Below are 23,463 nucleotides of genomic sequence, written 5' to 3' on the forward strand. Positions count from 1 at the left end.
GGAGCACAAGGAGGTGACAGAACGTTCTGAGGGAGGTGCAGAAGGGCCAACTGACTGTAAGGATAAGGAATCTAGCAGTGTGTTGGCAGAGGGAAATGAGCCAATACAATACAATACAATACAATTCAATTTATTGTCATTTGGACCCCTTGAGGTCCAAACGAAATGTCGTTTCTGCAGCCATACATTACAAACAAATAGACCCAAGACACAACATAATTTACATAAACATCCATCACATTGCTGTGATGGAAGGCCAAAAAAACTTATCTCTCCAAGCAGCGTATAGTGGGATTTAGGGGTTAGGGGCTTGAGATCAGGGGACTTTAAGTTTTGTTTAAGAAAGAACTGCAGATGCAGGAAAAATCAAAGGTAGACAAAAATGCTGGAGAAACTCAGCGGGTGAGGCAGCATCTATGGAGAGAAGGAATAGGCGACGTTTCGGGTCAAGACCCTTCTTCAGACTGATGTCGGGGGAGGGGGCGAAAGGACGAGGCGGAGACAGTAGGCTTGTGGAAGAGCTGGGAAAAAGTTCCACCAAACTTATTTCCACATACCTCGACTCCATCCTATCCCCCCTGATCAAATCCCTCCCCACCTATGTCCAAGACACTTCACATGCTCTTCATCTCCTTCATGACTTCCATTTTCCAGGCCCCCACTCCCTCATCTTCACTAAGGAGGTCCAGTCACTCTACACCTCCATCCCCCACCTGGAGGGTCTTAAAGCCCTCCGTTTCTTCCTCGACCGCAGAACCAACCAATCTCCGTCTGCTAATACTCTCCTCCGCCTAGCGGAGCTGGTCCTTATCCTCAACAACTTTTCCTTTGACTCCTCCCATTTCCTCCAAATCCAAGGCGTAGTTATGGGCATGCGCATGGGCCCCAGCTATGCCAGCCTCTTTGTAGGGTACATCGAACAATCCCTGTTCGAGGCATACAATGGCCTTATCCCCAAACTCTACCTCCACTATATTGATGACTGCATTGGTGCTACCTCCTGTGCCCATGCAGAACTCACTGACTTCATCCATTTCACCACTAATTTCCATCCAACACTCAAATTCACCTGGACCATTTCCGACATCTCCCTACCGTTTCTAGATCTCTCCATCTCCGTCGCAGGCAACAGACTACTGACCGACATCTACTACAAACCCACAGATTCCCATGGCTATCTGGACTACACTTCTTCCCACTCTGCTTCCTGTAAGGACTCTATCCCCTACTCCCAATTCCTCCGTCTACGCCGCATCTGCACCCAAGATGTGTTCCACACCAGGACATCGGAGATGTCCTCGTTCTTTAGGTAACGGGGGTTCCCCTCTTCTATTCTAGATGAGGCTCTCACCAGGGTCTCCTCTATATCCCGCAGCTCTGCTCTCACTCCCCATCCCCCTATTCAAAACAAGGACAGAGTCCCCCTTGTCCTCACCTTCCGCCCCATTACCCGTCGCATACAACATATAATTCTCTGACATTTTCGCCACCTCCAACGGGATCCCACCACTGGCCACATCTTCCCATCTCCTCCCCTTTCTGCTTTTCACAGAGACTGTTCCCTCTGTAACTTCCTGGTCAACTCGTCCCTTCCCACCTAAACCACCCCCTCCCCGGGTACTTTCCCTTGCAACCGCAGGAAATGCTGCACTTGTCGCTTTACCTCCCCCCTCGACTCCATCCAAGGACCCAAGCAGTCTTTCCAGGTGCGGCAGAGATTCACCTGCACCTCCTCCAACCTCATGTACTGCAACCGCTGTTCCAGGTGTCAACTTCTCTACATCGGCGAGACCAAGCGCAGGCTTGGTGATCGCTTCACCCAACACCTCCGCTCAGTTCGCGCTAACCAACCTGATCTCCCGGTGGCTCAGCACTTCAACTCTCCATCCTATTCCGAATCTGACCTTTCTGTCCTGAGCCTCCTCCATTGCCACAGCGCAAATTGGAGGAACAGCACCTCATATTTCGCTGGGTTAGTTTACACCCCAGCGGTATGAACATTGACTACTCCAATTTCAGATAGTCCTTGCTTTCTCCCTTCTTCCCCTCCCCCTTCCCAGCTCTTGCACAAGCCTACTGCCTCTGCTTCTTCCTTTCTTCCCCCCCCCCCCCCCCTCTACATCAGTCTGAAGGGTCTCGACCCGAAACGTCGCCTATTACTTCTCTCCATAGATGCTGCCTCACCCGCTGAGTTTCTGCAGCATTTTTGTCTACCAGGGGACTTGGTGAGATGTTGCAGTGTTTGGCTAAAGCAACACCAATAAATGTAAGTTCAAAGAATTGAATTCCTCAAAATCTGCATTTTCTGGAAGCATGAAATAAATACACAAAGTTATCTGATGAGGCAAATTCTGTGGAAAGAGAAATAGACTTTAATGCTTCAAGCTGAAGTTCCTTTGTCAGTAAGTAATTTACCTACCGTGGCATTGCAAGAGTGATTTGTAGCAGGAAATGCCCAGCTGAATTTTTAAAGTGACACACAATGATCCAGAAGTTGACATTATTGTACTACACTCTGGAAAAAAAATCAATTTTCAATTGCATAATGCCAAAGGAAACAGCTTGATGCAATTACATTTCTAGGCAACAGTCAGCATATTATTTTACAACAGGTCCCTACTCTCAACCTACTCCAGAGATTTAATAGTGGCATACTGGATTTGCTTGTTCTCTTCACCTGCTCTCCGTACACTTTTTTCTCCCTTGCCCTAGTTTCTTTCTCTTGCTTTGTTTCATTTCAAAGGGTCTGTTACATCTTTCCTTCATTCCCTCCACCTCCTCACAGACTTGATTCGACCTGTCTTGATCCCAATTGCAATTATTGTACATCAAATGAGCCCCGACTCCCCTGTGGGTACAGAGCAGCATCTTGCACAGTTGTTCAGGTTTTTGGATGTGATACTGGGGGAAGACAGTGGAAGGGGGGCAATGTCTCCTCTCAAACAGGCATGGATGTCACCATCATGTGATCTTTGTCCCTCTCCCTGACACTAGCTGGTCCTTGCTTGCCTGTTCTCCTTGCGTTCCTTACCCAGACTAAATGTAATCCCAAGCACCCTTTCTACTTGTGAGTGTGGGTATTGTGATGTTGGGGGTTCGGCAGTGGCCACACCGACACTTGCAGTAGGGTGAACGCACATAATTTATTGTATTTACAGAGGACCACCCGGGAGCGCTGTGCTTCACCATCAGAGCACATGTCGATGACGCTGGCGAACTCGGGGTTGTCCCGGCAGCACAATCCTGATCTCTAAAGGAGCAGGCATGGCAATTTCAGGCATCTTCCTGCAGTTCACCCTTGCCTCGAGAGGAGGTGCTGATGGTGCAGGTTTCTACCCAGCAGCTCAGCTTTGAACTTGATCTGGTAGCACTGGCAGTCTCTGGATTATCCTGGCAGACTGTCTTTGCTTCTGTGTGTGTGTGGGCACAATCCCTCGAGTTTGTAGGGAGGAAAAGGTTCTGGTATCTTAGGCTTGCCCCAGCAACTCAGTCTTAGCCTCGGATAGAGCCTCTGGCTGCCTAGGGCTGCTTTCCCGGCAGACCAGTCATGACCACACAGTGGTGGTTTTGGGTCTCTCCCAGTGGCTCAATATTCCTTAAATCTCTCAGTCTGAAGAAGGGTCTCAATCTGAAATGCACCTTTCCCTTTTCTCCAGTGATGCTGTCTGACCCACTGAGTTACTCCAGCTTTCTTGGCCACTATCTTCAGCAATGCCTTGCGCACACCCAATCAGCTGGTTGTAATTGGAAGTGGATGTTGGAAGTGGATGTTTACTAGAATGTTGCCTGGGTTTCAGCAACTAAGTTACAGAGAAAGGTTGATCAAGTTAGGGCTTTATTCTTTGGAGCGCAGAAGGTTAAGGGGGGACTTGATAGAGGTTTTTAAAATGATGAGAGGGATAGACAGAGTTGACGTGGAAAAGCTTTTCCCACTGAGAGTAGGGAAGATTCAAACAAGGGGACATGACTTGAGAATTAAGGGACTGAAGTTTAGGGGTAACATGAGGGGGAACTTCTTTACTCAGAGAGTGGTAGCTGTGTGGAATGAGCTTCCAGTGAAGGTGGTGGAGGCAGGTTCGTTTTTATCATTTAAAAATAAATTGGATAGTTATATGGATGGGAAAGGAATGGAGGGTTATGGTCTGAGCGCAGGTATATGGGACTAGGGGAGATTATGTGTTCGGCACGGACTAGAAGGGTCGAGATGGCCTGTTTCCGTGCTGTAATTGTTATATGGTTATATGTTAAATCAAGCACCAGAGTGCCATGTAACCAATGATAACGGTTCGCAGGCATTTTAAATGGCAATAACTTGATTTGTGACCCGCTGGATAGCCATTCCTGGAGGGAGCTCTACAGACAATAGATGCAGGAGTAGGCCATTCGGCCCTTTGAGCCAGCGATCATCACTGTGATCATGGCTGATCATCCACACTCAGTACCCCGTTCCTGCCTTTTCCCCATATCCCCTGTCTCCGCAATCTTTAAGAGCTCTCTTGAAAGCATACAGAGAATTGGCCTCCACTGCCATCTGAGGCAGACACTTCCACAGATTCGCAACCCTCTGTGTGAAAAAGAGTTTCCTCATTTCAGTTCTAAATGGCTTACCCATTATACTTAAACTGTGGCCCCTGGTTCTGGACTCCCCCAACATCAGGAACATGTTTCCTGCATCTAGCGTGTACAAACCCTTAATAATCTTATATACTTCAATAAGATCCCATTTCATCTTTCTAAATTCCAAAGTATACAAGCCCAGCCGCTCTATTCTATCAACATATGACAGTCCCGCCATCCCGGGAATTAACCTCGTGAACCTACGCTGAACCTACTCCCTCAATAGCAAGAATGTCCTTCCTCAAATTTGGAGACCTTAACTGCACACAAGTAACCCTGCTCACCTAAGACATCGGGGACTGCTTCGAGGCAAATGAGAAGGCAGGAGCTGTTCTTATAGATCTGACAGCTGCCTATGACACCGTGTGGCACCGGGGACTAACTGCAAAGCTACTTCGCGTGCTGCCAGACAGGCGCATGGCACGCTACTTTATGGAGCTGATATCAAACCGCAGCTTTGTGCTTAAGACCAGTGATGGACAGCAGAGTAGGCTACGTAGACTGAAGAATGGCGTCCCACAGGGATCCGTCTTGGCTCCGCTGCTTTTCAACGTGTACATCCATGACCTCCCAGAGACCATCGCTGGAAAATATAGGTATGCCAACGATCTAGCCATCCTGATGAGACACAAAGAGTGGAAGACAATCGAAAGCTCCTTGAGTCAAGACATGGGAACTTTGGCAGGGAGATTGTTTGTGTCATTCTCAGTGAAGACGGATCCAAAGTACTTGTTCAACTCGTCCGCCATTTCCTTGTTCCCCATAATAAATTAATCTGTTTCAGTCTTCAAAGGTCCAACTTTGGTCTTAACCAATTTTTTCCTCTTCACATACGTATCCTCCTTTATATTCTTGGCTAGCTTGCCTTCGTACCTCATCTTTTCTCCCTGTATTGCCTTTTTAGTTATCTTCTGTTGCTCTTTAAAAGTTTCTCAATCCTCTGGCTTGCTGCTCATCTTTGGTATGTTATTCTTCTCTTTCATTTTTATACTCTCCTTAATGTCCCTTGTCAGCCACAGTCGCCCCTTACTCCCCTTGGAATCTTTCTTCCTCTTTGGAATGAACTGATCCTGCACCTTCTGTATTATTCCCAGAAATACCTGCTATTGTTGTTCCACTGTCATCCCTGCTCGGATATCTTTCCAGTCAACTTTGGCCAGCTCCTCCCTCATGGCCCCATAGTCCCCTTTGTTCAACTGTAATACTGATACTTCTGATTTTCCCATCTCCCTCTCAAATTGTGGATTAAAACGTATCATATTATGGTCACTACCTCCTAATGCTCCTTTACCTCGAGTTCCCTTATCAAATCCGATTCATTACACAACACTAAATCCAGAATTGCCTTCTCCCTGGTAGGCTCCAGTACAAGCTGCTCTAAGAATCCATCACGGACGCACTCCACAAACTCCCTTTCTTGGGGTCCAGTACCAACCTGATTTTCCCAGTCCACATGCATGTTGACATCTCCAATAACAACCATAGCATTACTTTTACGACATGCCAATTTTAACTCTTGATTTAACTTGCACCCTATATCCAAGCTACTATTTTGGGGCCTGTAGATAACTCCCATTAGGGTCTTTTTACCCTTACAATTTCTCAGTTCTATCCATACTGACTCTACATCTCCTGATTCTATGTCACCCCTTGCAAGGGACTGAATTTCATTCCTCACCAACAGAGCTACCCCACCCCCTCTGCCCACCTGTCTGTCTTTTCGATAGGACGTATACCCTTGAATATTCAGTTCCCAGCCCTGGCCCTCTTGCAGCCATGTCTCTGTAATTCCCACAATATCATACTTGCCAATTTCTAACCGAGCCTCAAGCTCAACCACTTTATTTCTTATACTTCGCGTATTCATATACAACATTTTAACTTCGGTATTCACCTCCCCTCTCGCACCGGTCATTATTGGCCCTGACCTTACTCTCTTATCCCTTCTCGAACTATTTTTCTCATTAATTCGGGATTATTTTGTAACTTTTCCTGTACTCACTTCCCCTTTAACTCCATCTTTATACTCCCAATTTGTAAATCCCTTCCCCCCACCATTTAGTTTAAACGCACACGTGTAGCCCTAGCAAACCTGCCTGCCAGAGCGTTGGTCCCCCTCCAGTTATGGTGTAACCCATCCCTTTTGTACAGGTTACCCCTACCCCAGAATAGATCCCAGTGGTCTATAAAGTTAAATCCTTGCTCCCTGCACCAACCCCCCCAGCCACACATTCAGATCCCATATCTCCCTGTTCCTGCCCTCACTAGCACGAGGTACTGGAAGCAATCCAGAGATAACCACCCTAGAAGTCCAGATTTTCTGTCTTCTTCCTAATGCCCCTGTCCCACTTAGGAAACCTGAACGGAATCCTCTGGAGACTTTGCGCCCCACCCAAGGTTTCCGTGCGGTTCTCGGAGGTTTTTGTCAGACTCCCTAATGGTCGAAAGTGGTTTCCGCTTCTTCTATGTTCTATACCACCCCCCACACAAGACACACAAAGAAACATCAAAACCATACATTAAAACATACTAAAAAATCTAAAAAAGTAGAAAAAAACGGACACGCTGCTGACAGGGCTGCCGGCTTGCAGCGCCCCCACCAGCCGACCAACAAGCTGCCAGAGGAAGTAGTTGCGGCAGTTCTAATAGCAACATTTAGAAGACATTTGGACAGGTCCATGGATAGGAAAGATTTAGAGGAATACGAGCAAATTCAGGCAGATAGGGCTAGCATAGATTGGCAACTTGGTCAGCGTAGGCGAATTGCACTGAAAGCCCTGTTTCCGTACTGCATGACTTTATGACTCCCTGATAAATAAACTGATTATCAAGAGATACACCCAGGGTAAAGAAGATCAAAAAGTGTACTCTTCACAATCAAACCTGCCACTCAAAGTGACAGTTAAAGCCACACAACACTGATTTCCTGATCCAGTTTTTAACATCTATAGAACAACACTGCCTCTGTGGGTCATTTCCATCTTTGGAATGACAATATAGTTGAATCTTGACATTTTTAATACTTACTAAACCAAGTGGGACCCTTTGGGTCCCTGTCACATGGGAGGCCTAGTCCCCCAACGCAACCCGTTTCCGCAAAGCAATATTCCACCACTCACCCGTTCCCCAAAAGCAACCTGTTCCACCAACGCAATATTCCACCACTCACCCATAGCACCCAACTGCGCAGGGGCGGCTCATTTCCCATCATCCCCCAGCACTACCTCCCCCTCCTCCTCACCCTCCCCCTTTTTAAACAAAAAAAATAAATTCCACTTTCCCTCACTCTCCCAGAACTCTCTCCCACTCCTCTTCAGCCTCCCTATTTTTAAACTTAAAATTGCACTTGCTGTCAGGAAAAAAATCCAATTGCACTTGCTGCCAGAAATCAGTGTCCTGGGTTTTGCAACATTGTAACGGGCAATTGGATTTGGATTTTTTGCAGAGAAGTTCAGAGAAAAGTTAAATTTTTGAAGTTTTAAATGTGAATAACTTGTAAAATATATCATCAATCTGAACGGAACTTGATACAACACACCACAGGACAATGGTGAGTAAGGTGGTCCCAAAATTGTAGCGCTATCATGTACCGTTTTGGCATAGTTCAGGTCATGAAAAGCTGGCAAATAAACACGCAAACTCACAGACAAGATGAGAGTTTTTTGTAATATATATATATATATAGATATAGATTAAATATTCCACATAAACATGCTTCCTTTCAAGTCTGTGAATTTATTCTCTCTCGCCAATCAAGCTTGCCCTCAGCTACCTCAAAACTAATTGATACAGATTTCCATCAAACGAAAGAAGGTACAGAATCCTAAGCACTGAAATGGGATGAACCCTTGATCGGATGCAACTGCTTTTGGGGGAATCCTCTGCATGACAGCAGAGGATGGAACAGAGACTCTAGTCCTCTATTCTGTGACACAGCTGCATACAGACATTGCAGTACCAGGCTGTATGCCAGCACAGAGTCTTGCCTCCAGCCCTCAGTTTAGTTCCATATTTCATACATTTATGATTGGAAAAATAACATAACATCATCCTGGTTTCATATTTTTTAAATCCAGATTCACACCGAAAGCGCTCTGTGAAACTAAACATATAGTCTCTTAACATAAGTTGTTTCTTTTTCATTTTAATTATTGACTCCAGCATTATCTTTATTTTAAAATGACTTTTAGGTACATGTTTGCACATAAGAAATATGAGCAGTAGTACCTGATCCTTCGCGCTGGCCTTCCCCACTCCCCTTCTCATGTTATTTTATCATGGTGCACCTTCTGCCTCAGCACCACTCTCCTGCAGTGTCCACTCTTCCTTTAGTTCCCTTAATATTCAAAAATGTATCAATAACTGCTTTTGGAATGAACAGTGACTGAGCCTCCACAAGGATATTCCACCTAGTGGAAGAATTTAGAGCAAGAAAGCATGGTTTTGGGGTAAAAGAACAGTTATTTATGATTGAAATAGAGATAAAGAGTGGAAACCTGGAAACAGGCCCTTCGGCCTAACTTGCACACACTGGCCAACATGTCCCAGCTACACTAGTCCCACCTGCCAGCATTTGCCACACAACACCCATACTAGCGCTCCAGAAAGCCCCCCCCCCCCCCCCAACTGGCCACCAATGTTAGAATTGGTGGAGAGGTGGAATATTGCGTTGGATGACCAGCCCTCCTGTGTGATGCTGGGACCCAACGGGTCCCACTTAGTCTAGTATTATATAAATCTAAATGCCCTTTATCCTTAAAAATCTTAATCATGCAGACAAGAAATTATAATTTTCTTATAGATCTTATAGAAACATATAAAATTCTTAAGGGATTGGACAGGCTAGATTCAGGTATGTTCCCCAAGTTGGGGGAGTCCAGAACCAGGGGTCACAGTTTAAGAATAAGGGGTAGGCCAATTAGGACTGAGATGAGGAAAAACTTTTTCACTAAGAGAGTGGTGAATCTATGGAATTCTCTGCCACAGTAGAGGCCGCGAAGAGGAGGCCAATTCACTGGACGTTTTCGAGAATTAGATTTAACTCTTAGGGCTAACGGAATCAAGGAATATGGGGAAAAAGCAGGAACAGGGCACTGATTTTGGATGATCAACCATGATCATATTGAATGGCGGTGCTGGCTCAGAGGGCTGAATGGCCTACTCCTGCACCTATTTTCTCTGTTTCTATTTTATCCAAATCATCCTTATTATGGCAGCAGTCATAACAAGATCCCTGCCCCATTTTACAAATAGGTTTTTATCACAAATGTTTTGATGTTTTAATGGGGTTGGTGCTAATGTGAACCACAACTTCATGATCCTGTCTGTTTCCCTCAGATTTTTCTGCAATCTCTCCATCATGTATTTTAGCCCTGATACCAGGAGTCAATGTTTAATGAAAAATTCGCATTCACAGAGAAATACTTGTCGTCTCTTCTGAATGGTGAATCTTCTGAGATTACTACATACTTATGATTTCTGTTTTCTCAGAGCAGTCCCTTGCTCTGGACTACACCACCTTCGGTGTTGTCATCACCCTAACTTCTCTGATGATAAATACGGGTTTGAGTGATGAACCCTCTGAAGATTCTTGGAGATGGCCACTCATTTACTGTGCTGAATACTCTCTGGTTATAAGGCGTCCTTCTCTGTCGGTATACAATTCAGTAAACCCTTATATTTCCTTCTGCTGTGATTGCAGATCAAGCTCACAACTCTAGGCTTTGAATTGGTGGCCTTTCAAACATGTTGTCCTTAACATGACTATAATGTTTAACATCGCCAGGTCTTTCTCATTACTGTATTATATTTGAAGAGGTTACCACATTCCTTAACATGCTCCAGAAAACTCAGTTGTCCAAAACACTCCAACAATGTCTTGTTTTGGTCAATCATCAATGAAAGGAAGCCAAAGATTAGACCATTCCTTGATCTACATGATACTGACTAAAGGACCTATTCTTGCTCCTGCTTATATATTCTTAATATATGTCCTCATGGATTAATATTGACACTGAAATATAGCATTAAAGTTATAATACAATACAGCATCAGTCCCCTCAATGTCACCAGCTCCAGTACCTCTAACCTAATTCTGCCTCACATGCAGTTTCTGATTCTGTTTCTCTACAATACACCTTGGTTTAGAAAAAGGCACAATGCACAAGTGAGAAATTCAAGTGTAACGGTGAGGAGTAGCACAAACCTGATGCTTGCTTGGACACGCAGTATAGTGTTAGGAAGTGCAGATGCACAAAGACATTGGTGCTGCTGGCTTTTGTTCAATGATAAGTTTGGGAGGCAACCCCCTGGAAAGAGACAAAGGCAGAAAAGTTGAAGGCAGTGGAAATTCTTTTTAGTTTTTAGCCCTATAGTTGGCACTATGTTCCCTTGCAGCAGATGGTACAGTTCTGCAAGAGACAGCCTGCTGATTCAGAACCTGCTCAGACAATTATCCTCAGTCATTGCCAGGTGTAAGCTAGGACCTGCAGAAGTAATTGGTAGCATAACGGTGAATGTGGACAGTCTGCCACATCTTCCTGGCACAGTTTTTTTCAACTTGTACCCCTTCAACTCTAAATCTAGAATTAATGATTAGTTTTGAAATAAGTTAATTTGCTTATTGACATAGGGCAGCTGGTTATTAGATTCCTTATCAATCCAATGGGTATCTATAGTGACCTCTTTAATCTTATGTTGTGCTTCAACTCATTTGTTTGTAACCCAGACTTTTATTGTTTCGACCCAAACATCATCTGTTTCTGTGGTTTGCATGTAAAACATTAAAACCACAAATTATTTAAAAAATAGAATCGTAGATATTAGAAGAGAGATAATAATGTGTGGCCCGACAGTTGCCCAGACTAATACATAGCATGATCCAAAGATGTGCTTAATTAATAACATTTAATTGATTATACCATTTAAATTAACATGTACATTTTCTGTTCGGGCTTTATTTAACCTGATCAGAGATTGAAAGCTTTCTAAATGAGCTGATGATCCCGCACACATGGGATTTCCCCTACTGATTTTTATTTACTGGCCTCCAGGGACCAAGCCAACAGATTGTAAATATACCCTATCCCATTAACAGCCTATTAAAGAGGGCTACTGATCTTCAATAGACAAAGATAAGATGTACCATAGTTGGCTTGAGAATTTTTGTCAGCATTCTAGACATTGTCATCATGTTTTCTTATAGATCAGACTAAATTACTAAAATGATGAGATAAATATGTTAAGAGTTTGCAGTCTTTCTATAGAGGTAATTTGTGGCTGGGTGAAGTCAAACACAGCAGTCCACTGAATTGGATGATCAGCCATGATCATATTGAATGGCGGTGCAGGGCCGAATGGCCTACTCTTGCACCTATTTTCTATGTTTCTACTTGACTAAGTGGGACCCGTTGGGTCCCAGCATCACACAGGAGGGCTGGTCATCGAACGCAATATTCCACCTCTCCACCAATTCTAATATTGGTGGCCAGTTGGGGGGGGGGGTTTCTGGAGCGCTAGTATGGGTGTTGTGGGCTGAAGGGACTGGTTTCCAGAGGGCTAGTATGCAAATTGTGCGCCAAATGGATTCTTGGGCTGGCGTCTCAGTCAATCAAGCCTATTGTGCTGGCAACTCACTCACTCACGGCTGGTGGGCTGGTAGTTGACTCACGGCTAATCCTTGAAATTCTATTTCAAGCAGGGTATAAGGCCACCAAATTCAAGTGCAGTTTCTTACCACTTCTAGCAGGGTGCAAGGCCACCAAATTCAAGTGCAGTTCATACCATTTGAAGTAGGGTGCAAAGCCACTAAAGACAGCGAGTCGTGACCTCTCCCTCCTCCATCTTGCCTTTCAACTTCAAGCCAAAGCACCCAAGCCGCCACTTGCAGTAAGTAATGCATTTTAACTTCAAGCCATTGCACCCAAGCCACCATTTGCAGTAAGTAGTGCCTTTCAACTTCATGCCACCATTTGCAGTATGTGGTGTCTTTCAACTTCAAGCCACACCCAAGCCACCATTTGCAGTAAGTAGTGCCTTTCAACTTCAAGCCAAAGGAGGGGGGGGGGGGAGAAAGGGGGAGGAGAGCTTTCTGGAGCGCTAGTATGAACCATTTTAGAACCAATAGACATTTTATTTGCAAGCTTTAGAACCAATAGTCATTTTTTTGCAAGCTTTAGAACCAATAGACATGTTTTGCAAGCTTTAGAACCAATAGACATTTTTTGCAAGATTTAGAACCAATAGACATATTTTTGCAAGCTTAGAACCAATAGAGACATTTTTTTGCAAGCTTTAGAACCAATAGACATTTTTTGCAAGCTTTAGAACCAATAGAGACACTTTTGGCAAGCTTTAGAACCAATAGACACTTTTTTTGCAAGCTTTAGAACCAACAGACACTTTTTTTGCAAGCTTTAGAACCAACAGACACATTCTGCAAGCATTTTAGAACCACTAAGGGCACTTACATTTGAGTCGACATGTGTTCAGTGTTATTCACAGCTCAGAGAAACATGACCCTCTGCCTTCCTCCATCTTGAAGAGTGAGTGAGGCACACCACTTCCTGGTTTTATAGTCCCTCCCCCCCCCTGCGGCCAGCGGGGGCAGCAGAGAGAATGGGGAATTTTGTAAAAACATTAATATCTCTGTCATTTTTAATCGACGGGAAAAATCCTCGGCTCACATGTGGCGGAGCGGGGCTCTGAGCAAGGTGGCCAAAAATGACGGCCGTAGGTGGCGGCGTTCTTTTGGAAATTGCAGCACTGATGGCCAAAACCGGTCAAGAACAGACTTTTAGTAATATAGATGTCTATGTGTCTTGAACATTATTGACTGAATTTCCAAATAGTACAGACATTTCTCATGTTAATTTCCCAGACAATTCTCAGTAAAAAATCTTTGATTTAAATTGTGGGTCACAATTTGGCTTTTAGAGTGGCATTTTATTAAGAGGTAGGCATGATGTGTCAGAGGACATCCGTTTTATATTAAATCATTAAGCTGGCTCATACATTCCTGTCATCTATGCAATTATTTTGACAATTATGAGTTTACGAAGCACTGCAGTGCTTCAATCATAGAACATAAATAATTATGAAAGTGCCAATATTAAAGTAATGTATGTACAGTATGTGACTACATTGCATGGGAGAATTCAAGCTAAATTGTAACATTAATTTAGGATAGTATGTTTTTACTAACTGCATATACAGGTGACGATTTAGGAGTACATGGTTTTAGTTTCAGCAGCTTAAAGTGACTAACGTGGTCACAATTTCAATGTTGATTAATGAAAATAAATCATCATTATATTTTATAATATTTATGGGTTTTACTAGCATTTCAGTACAAAGAACAATGACTGCTCAGCATAAAATACTGTTGCATTGTCAACCAGTCCCAGTGTGCACCTTTTAAAGACTGTCTTTGTAGGATGTATGTTGTGCTAAAACTAATATTCTAAGATTTAAGGTTCGTATATAAGTATTAGTTTAAAACCAAAAATGTCCATTAGAATTGACAGTCTGGCCAAGGGAATTCCTGTTTATACTTGTAAATTCCAACTGGGTTGTGGGGCAATTACCTGATGCGCGGAGTTTCAGACTTACTGGCCATGACAAAGTGATGAGATTAAATGCATCACGCGCGCAAGGATGGAACATGAAAGGAAAGTATAGGCCAGTTAGTTTGACTTCTGTGGTTGGTAAAATTTTAGAGTCCATTATTTAGGATGAGGTTTCATGGAAGCACATGATAAAATAGACTGAAGTCAGCATTGGTTTGTTAAGGGGAGCTGTTACTTGACAAATCTGTTGGAGTTTTTTGAGGCATTAACAAGCAGGATAGACAAAGGAGAGTCACTGGATGTTGATTACTTGGATTTTCAAACTAAGGTGCCAATGTGAGGCTGCTAAAAAAGATAGGAGCCCATGGCATTAGAGGCAAAGTACAAGTATGGAGGGATAATTGGCTGACTGGCAGAAGGCAACGTGGGAATAAAGGGGGCCTTTTCTTAGTTTAGTTTAATTTAGAGATACAGTGCGAAAACTTTACTGCTGCTCCACCATGCCATCCCTGATTGGCTGCTGGTGACCAGTGGTGTTCCACAGGTGTTAGTGTTGAGTTCACTATTTTTCACGTTATATGTTAATGATCTGGATGATGGAATTGATGGATTTGTGGCCATGTTTGCAAATAGGTGGAGGGGCAGGTAGTGTTGAGTAGCAGGGAGACTGCAGAAGGATTTGAATAGGTTAGGAGAGTGGGCAAAGAAGTGACAAATGGAATACAGCATAGCAAAGAGTATAGTCATGCACTTTGATGGTGTATAAAGGAGTAGACTATTTTCTAAATGAGGAGAGGATTCTGAAATCGGAGGTGCAAAGGGACTTAGGAGTGCTTGTGCAGGATTCTCAAAAGGTTTATTTGCAGGTTGAGTCGACAGTATGGAAGGCAAATGCAATGCTAGCATCATTTAGAGGGAATTAGAATATAAAATAAATGTTGTAATGCCAAGGGTTTATGGGGCACTGGTGAGGCCGCATTTGGAATGTTTTGAGCAGCATTGGACTCCAAAATCTGAGAAAAATATGCTGGTTTTGGAGAGAGACCAGAGGAGGTTTACGAGAATGATCCCAGGGATGATAGATTTAACATATGAGGAGCATTTGATGACCTTGCATCTGTACTTGCTGGAATTTAGAAGGGTGAAGATCGAACGCATTGAAACCTACCGGATAATGAAAGGGCTAGATAGAGTGGATGCAGAAAGGATGTTTCCAGTAATGGCAAAGTCTAGAAACAGAGTTCACAGCCTCAGAATAAAAAGACATACCTTAAAATTTCCTTTAGCTAGAGAGGTGAATCTGTGGAATTTATTGCCACAGACGACTGTGGAGGCCAAGACATTGGATATTTTTAAGACGGAGATTGCTAGGTTCTTGATTAGGAAGGATGTCAAGTGCTATGGAAAGAAGGCAGGAGAATGGGATTGAGAGATAAAGGTAGATCAGCCATGATTGAATGGTGGAGTAGACTCGATGGACTGAATGGCCTAATTCTGCTCCTATGTCTTATGGTCTTATAGCACCTGCTAAGCCTTAAGACCACTCGTTGCATAAATAAACATCTCAGAGCCTGTAAAGACAACACCCAGCTTCATCTCCTCAGGCATGTGAGAATTTTTATTTAACATTTCCTGTCAAACCAATTTAAAAGACAATTCTTCCAGTTAAAAATAATTTGAGTTTTACCTTAAAAACAAACCAGCATAAGTTAATTTAATATGATGGCAATTCCTTGTTAAAAACAGCCCAGTAAGCTGTGTGCACCTCCTGTTTTGTACAGCTGCACAGACTGATGCAAACCAAACTGGTCACAGTAAATAAAACTGCTGCTAGACATGTTTCTTTCCGAGAAACAGGAAATTCTACAAAATGTACCTGAAAGGAACTTTTGATTTCACTGCTCCAAACAACGTAATCAATTAAACATTTCCATTTTTAACAGTTACATGCACACCACCTATTTACAGAAGCAGAGGTGAAAATCAGCAGCATGACAATCTGTTTTAAGAGAGGAAGTTTGTGTGGGACTAAACTGTAAGGCTTTCATTAAGTAGTTGTTTATTGGAGCAGCAACTGTAACCACTGGTGAAATTTGAAGAAACCTGCAGATGAGGGAAGGGGTGCAGTAAATAGAGGACTGTTTGCTAAAAATTTGACTTAAATTATTCCTTTCCTCTCTCCCTTTTAGCCTCCTTTTCTGTCATAACGACAGAGAACCAACGAATATTCAACTGGATGTCATTCTGCATCAATATAAGAAGTTTTACATTTTTTAAAGTTTTGTACATATTTTTGATATTAAATGTTTAAGTATAAAGTATATACTACAGTTTATGGCCATATATTTCAACTGTAATCTCACCTTGCAGTGAGGGGGAATAATTTACTATTTAACATTACTACAACTAATACTGTATTGATTCTTGTGTACAAATAGATGCCCAACTGTTTTCAGCTACAGATTAGCAGATATGCTCTCATTTAGGCGAGACTCACCTGATTCATGTTGCTTGCCAAAGTGATGTGTGTGATTTTGTACAAAGTCTTGATGCCTCCCTGTCTCATTTCAGATGACAACGGTAATTTTTAAAGTTTTGCCGAGTGCATAGCAACATTCTATTGTAAAGATGATGGCAGAGTTGTGCTGACAATATATGCATAATATCTTTACCATTAATGAAAGGCTGCTTCAGTATTCCGATTCTGTTTTGGGGATATTTGTTTAAAACCATTCTTCTGTAAATTATTTCATTTATCGTAATTTATTTCATATCTAATTGAAGCAGTTAATGTGAACCTTTGGATGCTGTCAATTCAAACTGTGCACAAAGTGATAACTATTTTGATGTTTACATTAAAATTTATTTTCCTACAAGCAGAAGGAATGTGTTACATTCTAGTGTGGTGCCTGATGCAAAATGTGTACTGATTAGAATATTTTAACACTTGTAGTTTTGTGTTTCTAGTGGGAATATGTCTTGTGAAAGAGAGCTTTATTGAATGATTAAAGAAGTTTGTTTTTATTCAATTTCCTTATTTTATGTACATATGTCCCAATTTATTTTACTGTATCTGGGTTACATGAAGGCTATTTAAATGGGGGAAGTTTCAAATTGCTTGTGTATTGTCTCAGCTGGATGTAAAATAGGGATCAGTGATACTCCATTTTCCATGCACTATCATAGTTTTTAGCATTTAGTCAAGTCACCATTCACCCTATCAGTGACATGATTATTTGTTTCCTTTGCACTTTAGGCCAAACTATTTATCTTTAACTTCTCAATGTTCTGATGAAGGCAACAACCCTAGACTTTAATTGTTTCTCGCTCCACTTGTGCTTCTTGACCTGTTGAGAATGTTGCAAGTTCATGTATCTGATGTGCTTTACTCTTCAAAGGTATCAAAGGTATCAAAGGTATTTTATTAGTCACATTCACATACACCCAGGTGTAGTGAAGTGAAATGCTTTTTGCCATTTTGCAGCACACAAAAAAAGAATACAGACATAACACCAATGAGAGTCTTAAACACATAGAACATCCCCCCACAATGGCTCCCACCATGAGGGAAGGCACAAAGTCCAGTCCCCAACCCCAGTTCACCCATAGTCGGGCCCATTGAGGCCTCCACAGTTGCCTCTACGGAGGCCCGATGTTCCAGGCCGTTCTCGCCGGGTGATGTTGCTCCGGCGTCGGGAGAGTCCTCCCAGCGGCCTGGGAACCCTGGAACGGCCGCTTCCGCACTGGAGGCCGCGGCTTCAGAAGCCAACAAGGCCGCGCCGGTTGGAGCTCCACAACTGGCGATCTCATCTAGAGATCCCAGGCTCCCGATGTTAAGTTCAGCGTCGCCGCCCGCAGCTGGTCGCTCCACAGTCCCGCATCTCCGCGATGTTTTACCCGGCGGTCTCAGCTCACCGGAGCTCCAGCGCGGCGACCCAGGCAAGGCATCGCTCGCTCCACGATAGCGCTCCAGCGCTGTGCCACCGCCAAAGCCGAGTGTCTGGGCGGTCCCCGACAGGAAACGCCGCTCCAGGCCCGCTGGTAGGCCGCGAGGACGGGTCGAAGCTGCAGCCCAGAGAAAAGCTGCCTCTCCGACCAGGTAGGGACCCTGAAAGGTAGTTTCCCCCTTCCCCCCCCCACCCCCCACATAAAAAAAGTCTAGGCCTCCAAACAAAACACTTAACTAACTAAAATAAAAAATAAAAGATGAAGAGACAGACAGCTGCTGGCTGGGCAGCCGTGCAGAGGACAGCGCCCCTTCATAGTCATGATTTAATTTGTTTCTAACATCTCCTTATGATTTTTCTATTACAAATCTCAAATTGTGGAGTAAAGAGGCAAATACATAAATTATGGGTACTTTGTCCCAAACATTATGGAGGGCACTGTTGTTTTTAATTTTTTTAAAGCCTGCACCCCTAAATTTTCTTTCTTCCAGCAGCCTTTTGAGGGAGTATATTCCAGATTTCCATATGTCTTTGTGTGGAAAGTGGAATCATGAATAACGTTTTCCATCCCTTTTCATTGGATCCATTTATTGTGTGCCAGCTCTAGCCCCACCTCCTTTTCTTTCCCCCACACGTTTTCCCCACTCCATTCTTTACCAGAGGAAGGGGCTCGGCTTAAAACATTGATTGTCCCTTTTGCTTCACAGATGTTGCCTGGCCCACTGATTTCCTTCAGCGATGATTTTTCTAATAGTACTGCTAAAGCAACAAAGGAGTTTTTCAAAGCTAAAAAAATGGTAAATTCTTTAGAGGCCAAGTCAATCACCCGATCTGAACCCAACTGAGCAAGTCTTTTATATACTGAAGAGAAAACTGAAGGGGACTAGCCCCCAAAACAAGCATTAGCTAAAGATGTCATTTTGTGAATGGCATACACTGCTGTCTTGATGGTAAAGGGTTTGAATGTACTGTGGAAAGCAGGTGTATATGGTTCCATTCAAGTGGGCTCCTTTGTGCTGGTTAGCATCAAATCAATCAATCAATCAACCTTTATTGTCATCTTGCAAGCAACAGTTGTACAGTGCAAAATGAAAAGACGTTTCCCAGGGAATACCGGAGCATCGCACATGAAATTTAAAACATTTCACACATAATAACACTAAAAACAATCCAGTCCCTGATGGAACAGTATAAATAGTTAAAAGCAGGTAAAACAACAACGTTAAAATACAGTAAAACCAATCATAAAAATGTCCGGGGCAGCTGATTTGAGTGGCCAGTGCCAGTTATTAAAGTGGCCAGTGCCAGTTATTAAAGTGTCCATGCCAGCCTCAGAATCAGGTGACTGTGAGTACAGAGTGACTGTTTAGCAGCCTCACAGCCTGTGGCAGGAAGCTGTTTAGCAGTCTTGTAGTCCGGGCTTTGATGCTACGGTATCTCTTGCCTGATGGCAGGAGATCCAGGCGTATGTGGAGGGGGTGCAGTTTGTCCTTAGCAATTCTCTGAGCTTTTTTCAGACAGCGGCTCTGGAACAGTTCTTGTACCGAGGGTAGGGAGATGCCAATGATCCTCTCTGCTCCCCTCACTACCCTCTGCAGAGCCTTCCTGTCCGAGCAGTTGCAGGTGGAGTACCACGTATTTATGCAGTACGTGAGTACAGACTCCACCGTACCCCTGTAGAAAGTCCTGAGGATGTTGGTGGGGAGTGAGGCCTGTTTTAGTTTCCTCAGGAAGTGCAGTCGCTGATGGGCCCGTTTGACGGTCCCAGTGGTGTTCCTGGACCAGGTGAGGCTGTCTGTAATTTGCACACCGAGGAACTTTATGCTCTCCACTCTCTCCACTGTGGTGCCACTGATGTTGAGGGGTGTATGCTTTGGCTGCGCCCTCCTGAAGTCGACAACCATCTCCTTTGTTTTGTCGACATTTAATTCTAGATTATTTTTGCCGCACCAGTCCACTAGTTGTTTTACTTCCTCCCTGTACATTGATTCGTCATCTCCGCTGATGAGTCCCACCACTGTTGTGTCATCTGCGAATTTTATGATCTTATTGTCCCTGAATCTGGCAGCACAGTCATGGTTAGCATCAAACAAAGTAAGCATAAATTAGTTTTTACGCGTTAACAAGATGCCCCACGGGATGTGCCCAGAGATTGGTGTTAAGTTCTCAATTATTTGGAATTTGTATGACTGACTTGCATGAAAGCACCAGAGCTCTGATTGCTAAAATGGCTCTAAGATGAATAGAAACATAGATTGTGACTTGGGCAAGATGAGATTACAGAGGGACTTGGGTTGTATGAATGGGCACAAAATTACTAACTGGTATAATAAGGGAACACTTGCAATTGTCTATTTTGGCAAGATAAAAATAGATAGATACATAATTGCTTAAGTGTTGAGAGATTGTAGAGTTCTTGGTGCAGGGAGATCTGGGTGTCATAGAACATGATTTGCAAAAGACCAATATATGAGTATGTCAGGTAATTATGAAAGATGTTATTGTTTATTGGTAGAGGAATCAAATATAAAAATAGGGATTTTATGCTTCGGTTATATTTGGTGCTGGGGAGACCACACAGGAGTGCTGTGTGCTATCTGCTTCTGCCTATTTAAGGAACAATATAAATATGTTGAAAGTAGTTCAGAGCAGATTTACTGGACTTGTTCCTGGAAATATTGCAAGACCTAGACAGACTATGCAATTTAGAAGAATTAGAAGGAATTTGATTGAAAAGTATAAATCACTGACTACAAGCCCCCCCCCCCCCCCCCCCCCCAACTGCGGATATGCCAAAATGGCCCCTCTCTACCTGACGAACTAAACTAGTTTTATGCACGTTTTGAGGCTAAAAATACCACTCAGACACAAGCACTCCTGCCATCACCCAGCGACCAGTCACTCAGGCTGTCCACATTTGGAGTTAAAAAGACCTTCGCCAGCGTCAATCCACGCAAAGCTGCAGGCCCGGACAACATCCCTGGACGCTTTTTAAAGGACTGCGTAGAGCAACTGAAAGATGTTTTTGCAGACATTTTTAACATCTCACTCAGCCAGGCAGTAGTGCCCAACTGCCTCAAAAGTGCCATCATTGTTCCCGTCCCGAAGAAGCCCAACCCAACCTGTCTCAATGACTTTTGTCCAATGACTCTCACACCCATATTAATGAAGTGTTTTGAGGGGCTGGTCATGCAGCACATCAAAAACTGTCTCCCTGCCGACCTGGACCCACTACAGTTCGCTCACAGAGGACGCAGTCTCTACAACACTCAACCTCACATCTCGACCAGAAGAACACCTATGCCAGGATCCTCTTCATAGACTTCAGCTCAGCTTTTAATACAATCATCCCACAGCAGCCGGTGGAAAAGCTGAAGCTGTTGAAGGTGGACACTGGCACCTGCAATTGGGTCCTTAACTTTTTGATGCAGCGGCAGCAGACAGTCAGGGTGGGCAGCCATACATCAAGAACCATCGCAGTGAGCACTGGCTCACCGCAAGGTTGTGTCCTGAGCCCCCTGCTGTTCAGTCTGCTTACTCATGACTGCACTGCCAGACTCAGCAATAATTATATCAATAAGTTCGCTGATAACACAACAGTGGTCTTATCAGTGACAACAATGAGTCGGTTTACAGGATGGAGGTGGAGCTGCTTACAGAGTGGTGCAGATCTCACAATCTCAACCTCAATGTGGAAAAGACAAAGGAGATGGTGATTGACTTCAGGAGGGCTGGCAAACACCATCATACACCGCTGCATATTGATGGTGCTGCTGTGGAGAGGGTTAGCAGTGTGAAGTTCCTGGGACTTCACCTGGCAGACGACCTGACCTGCACGACCAACACCACAGCAGTCATCAAAAGAGCACAGCAGCGGCTCCACCCCCTCCGGAGACTCAGAAAAGCAGGTCTCACCACTGTTCACCTAACGACCTTCTACAGGGGCACCATCGAGAGCATACTGACCTACGGCATCACTTCCTGGTTTGGGAGCTGCAAGGCATATGAACAAAGACAGCTAAACAGGGTAGTGAAGACAGCCAGTATGAGCATTGGTGCTCCACTCCCTTTCCTGTTGGAGATCTATCAGAAGCGCAGCATCCGCAGAGCCATCTCCATCATTAAGGACCCTTATCACCCATCACACCACATCTTCTCCATTCTGCCATCTGGGAAGAGGTACAGGAGCATCAGCTGCAGAACCAGCAGGATGCTACACAGCTTCTTCCCACAGGCAATAAAAATGGTTAACGGACTGTGTCCCCTCCCCATACATCATACACCCACACATCTAACCTCGCCCATACTTTGACAGCTAGACACCTGTCAAGGTAAAGTCACTGTTCGGTCTGAATGTCTGTTTTTAGTTCAATTTTAGGTCTATTTTAGATATGTTAATTTTAAAGTTGTATGTATTTATTCTGTTTTTTGTTAATTGCAGTGACAGGAACTGAAGAGAAACAATTTTTCATTTCTTCTGTGTATGTAAGTACTCAGTGAAATGACAATAAAGTAAATACTGAATACTGAATAAAATCCTGAGGGGGCTCAACAGGGGAACATGGAGAGGATATCTCCTCTTAGAAACAGAGGTTTACTTCCCTCTCCAGAGGACCTATCCAGACCTTTCCAAATTGTTGTAATTGTTATTGAGATACATAGATACATAGATACATAGAAAATAGGTGCAGGAGTAGGCCATTCGGCCCTTCGAGCCTGCACCGCCATTCAATATGATCATGGCTGATCAGCCAACTCAGTATCCCGTACCTGCCTTCTCTCCATACCCCCTGATCCCTTTAGCCACAAGGGCCACATCTAACTCCCTCTTAAATATAGCCAATGAACTGGCCTCAACTACCCTCTGTGGCAGAGAGTTCCAGAGATTCACCACTCTCTGTGTGAAAAAGCTTCTTCTCATCTCGGTCCTAAAGGATTTCCCCCTTATCCTTAAGCTGTGACCCCTTGTCCTGGACTTCCCCAACATCGGGAACAATCTTCCTGCATCTAGCCTGTCCAACCCCATAAGAATTTTGTACGTTTCTATAAGATCCCCTCTCAATCTCCTAAATTCTAGCGAGTATAAGCCAAGTCTATCCAGTCTTTCTTCATATGAAAGTCCTGACATCCCAGGAATCAGTCTGGTGAACCTTCTCTGCACTCCCTCTATGGCTATAATGTCCTTCCTCAGATTTGGAGACCAAAACTGTACGCAATACTCCAGGTGTGGTCTCACCAAGGCCCTGTACAACTGCAGTAGAACCTCCCTGCTCCTATACTCAAATCCTTTTGCTATGAAAGCTAACATACCATTCGCTTTCTTCACTGCCTGC

At 43.8% G+C, this 23,463-nt stretch overlaps 1 protein-coding gene across 2 annotated transcripts in view; it reads left to right on the forward strand.

The window, feature by feature from the left end:
• sdccag8 (SHH signaling and ciliogenesis regulator SDCCAG8) overlaps positions 1-17,212 on the forward strand; it is a 331,517-nt gene extending 314,305 nt beyond the window's left edge. For both annotated transcript variants that reach the window (XM_033025849.1, XM_033025848.1), the window contains exon 18: positions 16,373-17,212. Coding sequence is in view for 1 of the 2 variants with exons in the window: in XM_033025848.1 (XP_032881739.1) it covers positions 16,373-16,390 (18 nt within the window). In the remaining variant the exon portion in view is untranslated. The remainder of the gene's footprint in view (positions 1-16,372) is intronic.
• The last annotated feature ends 6,251 nt before the right edge of the window (positions 17,213-23,463 follow it).

The sequence above is a fragment of the Amblyraja radiata genome, chromosome 8 (assembly GCF_010909765.2).
Source record: "Amblyraja radiata isolate CabotCenter1 chromosome 8, sAmbRad1.1.pri, whole genome shotgun sequence".
In the NCBI taxonomy this organism is placed as follows: domain Eukaryota; kingdom Metazoa; phylum Chordata; class Chondrichthyes; order Rajiformes; family Rajidae; genus Amblyraja; species Amblyraja radiata.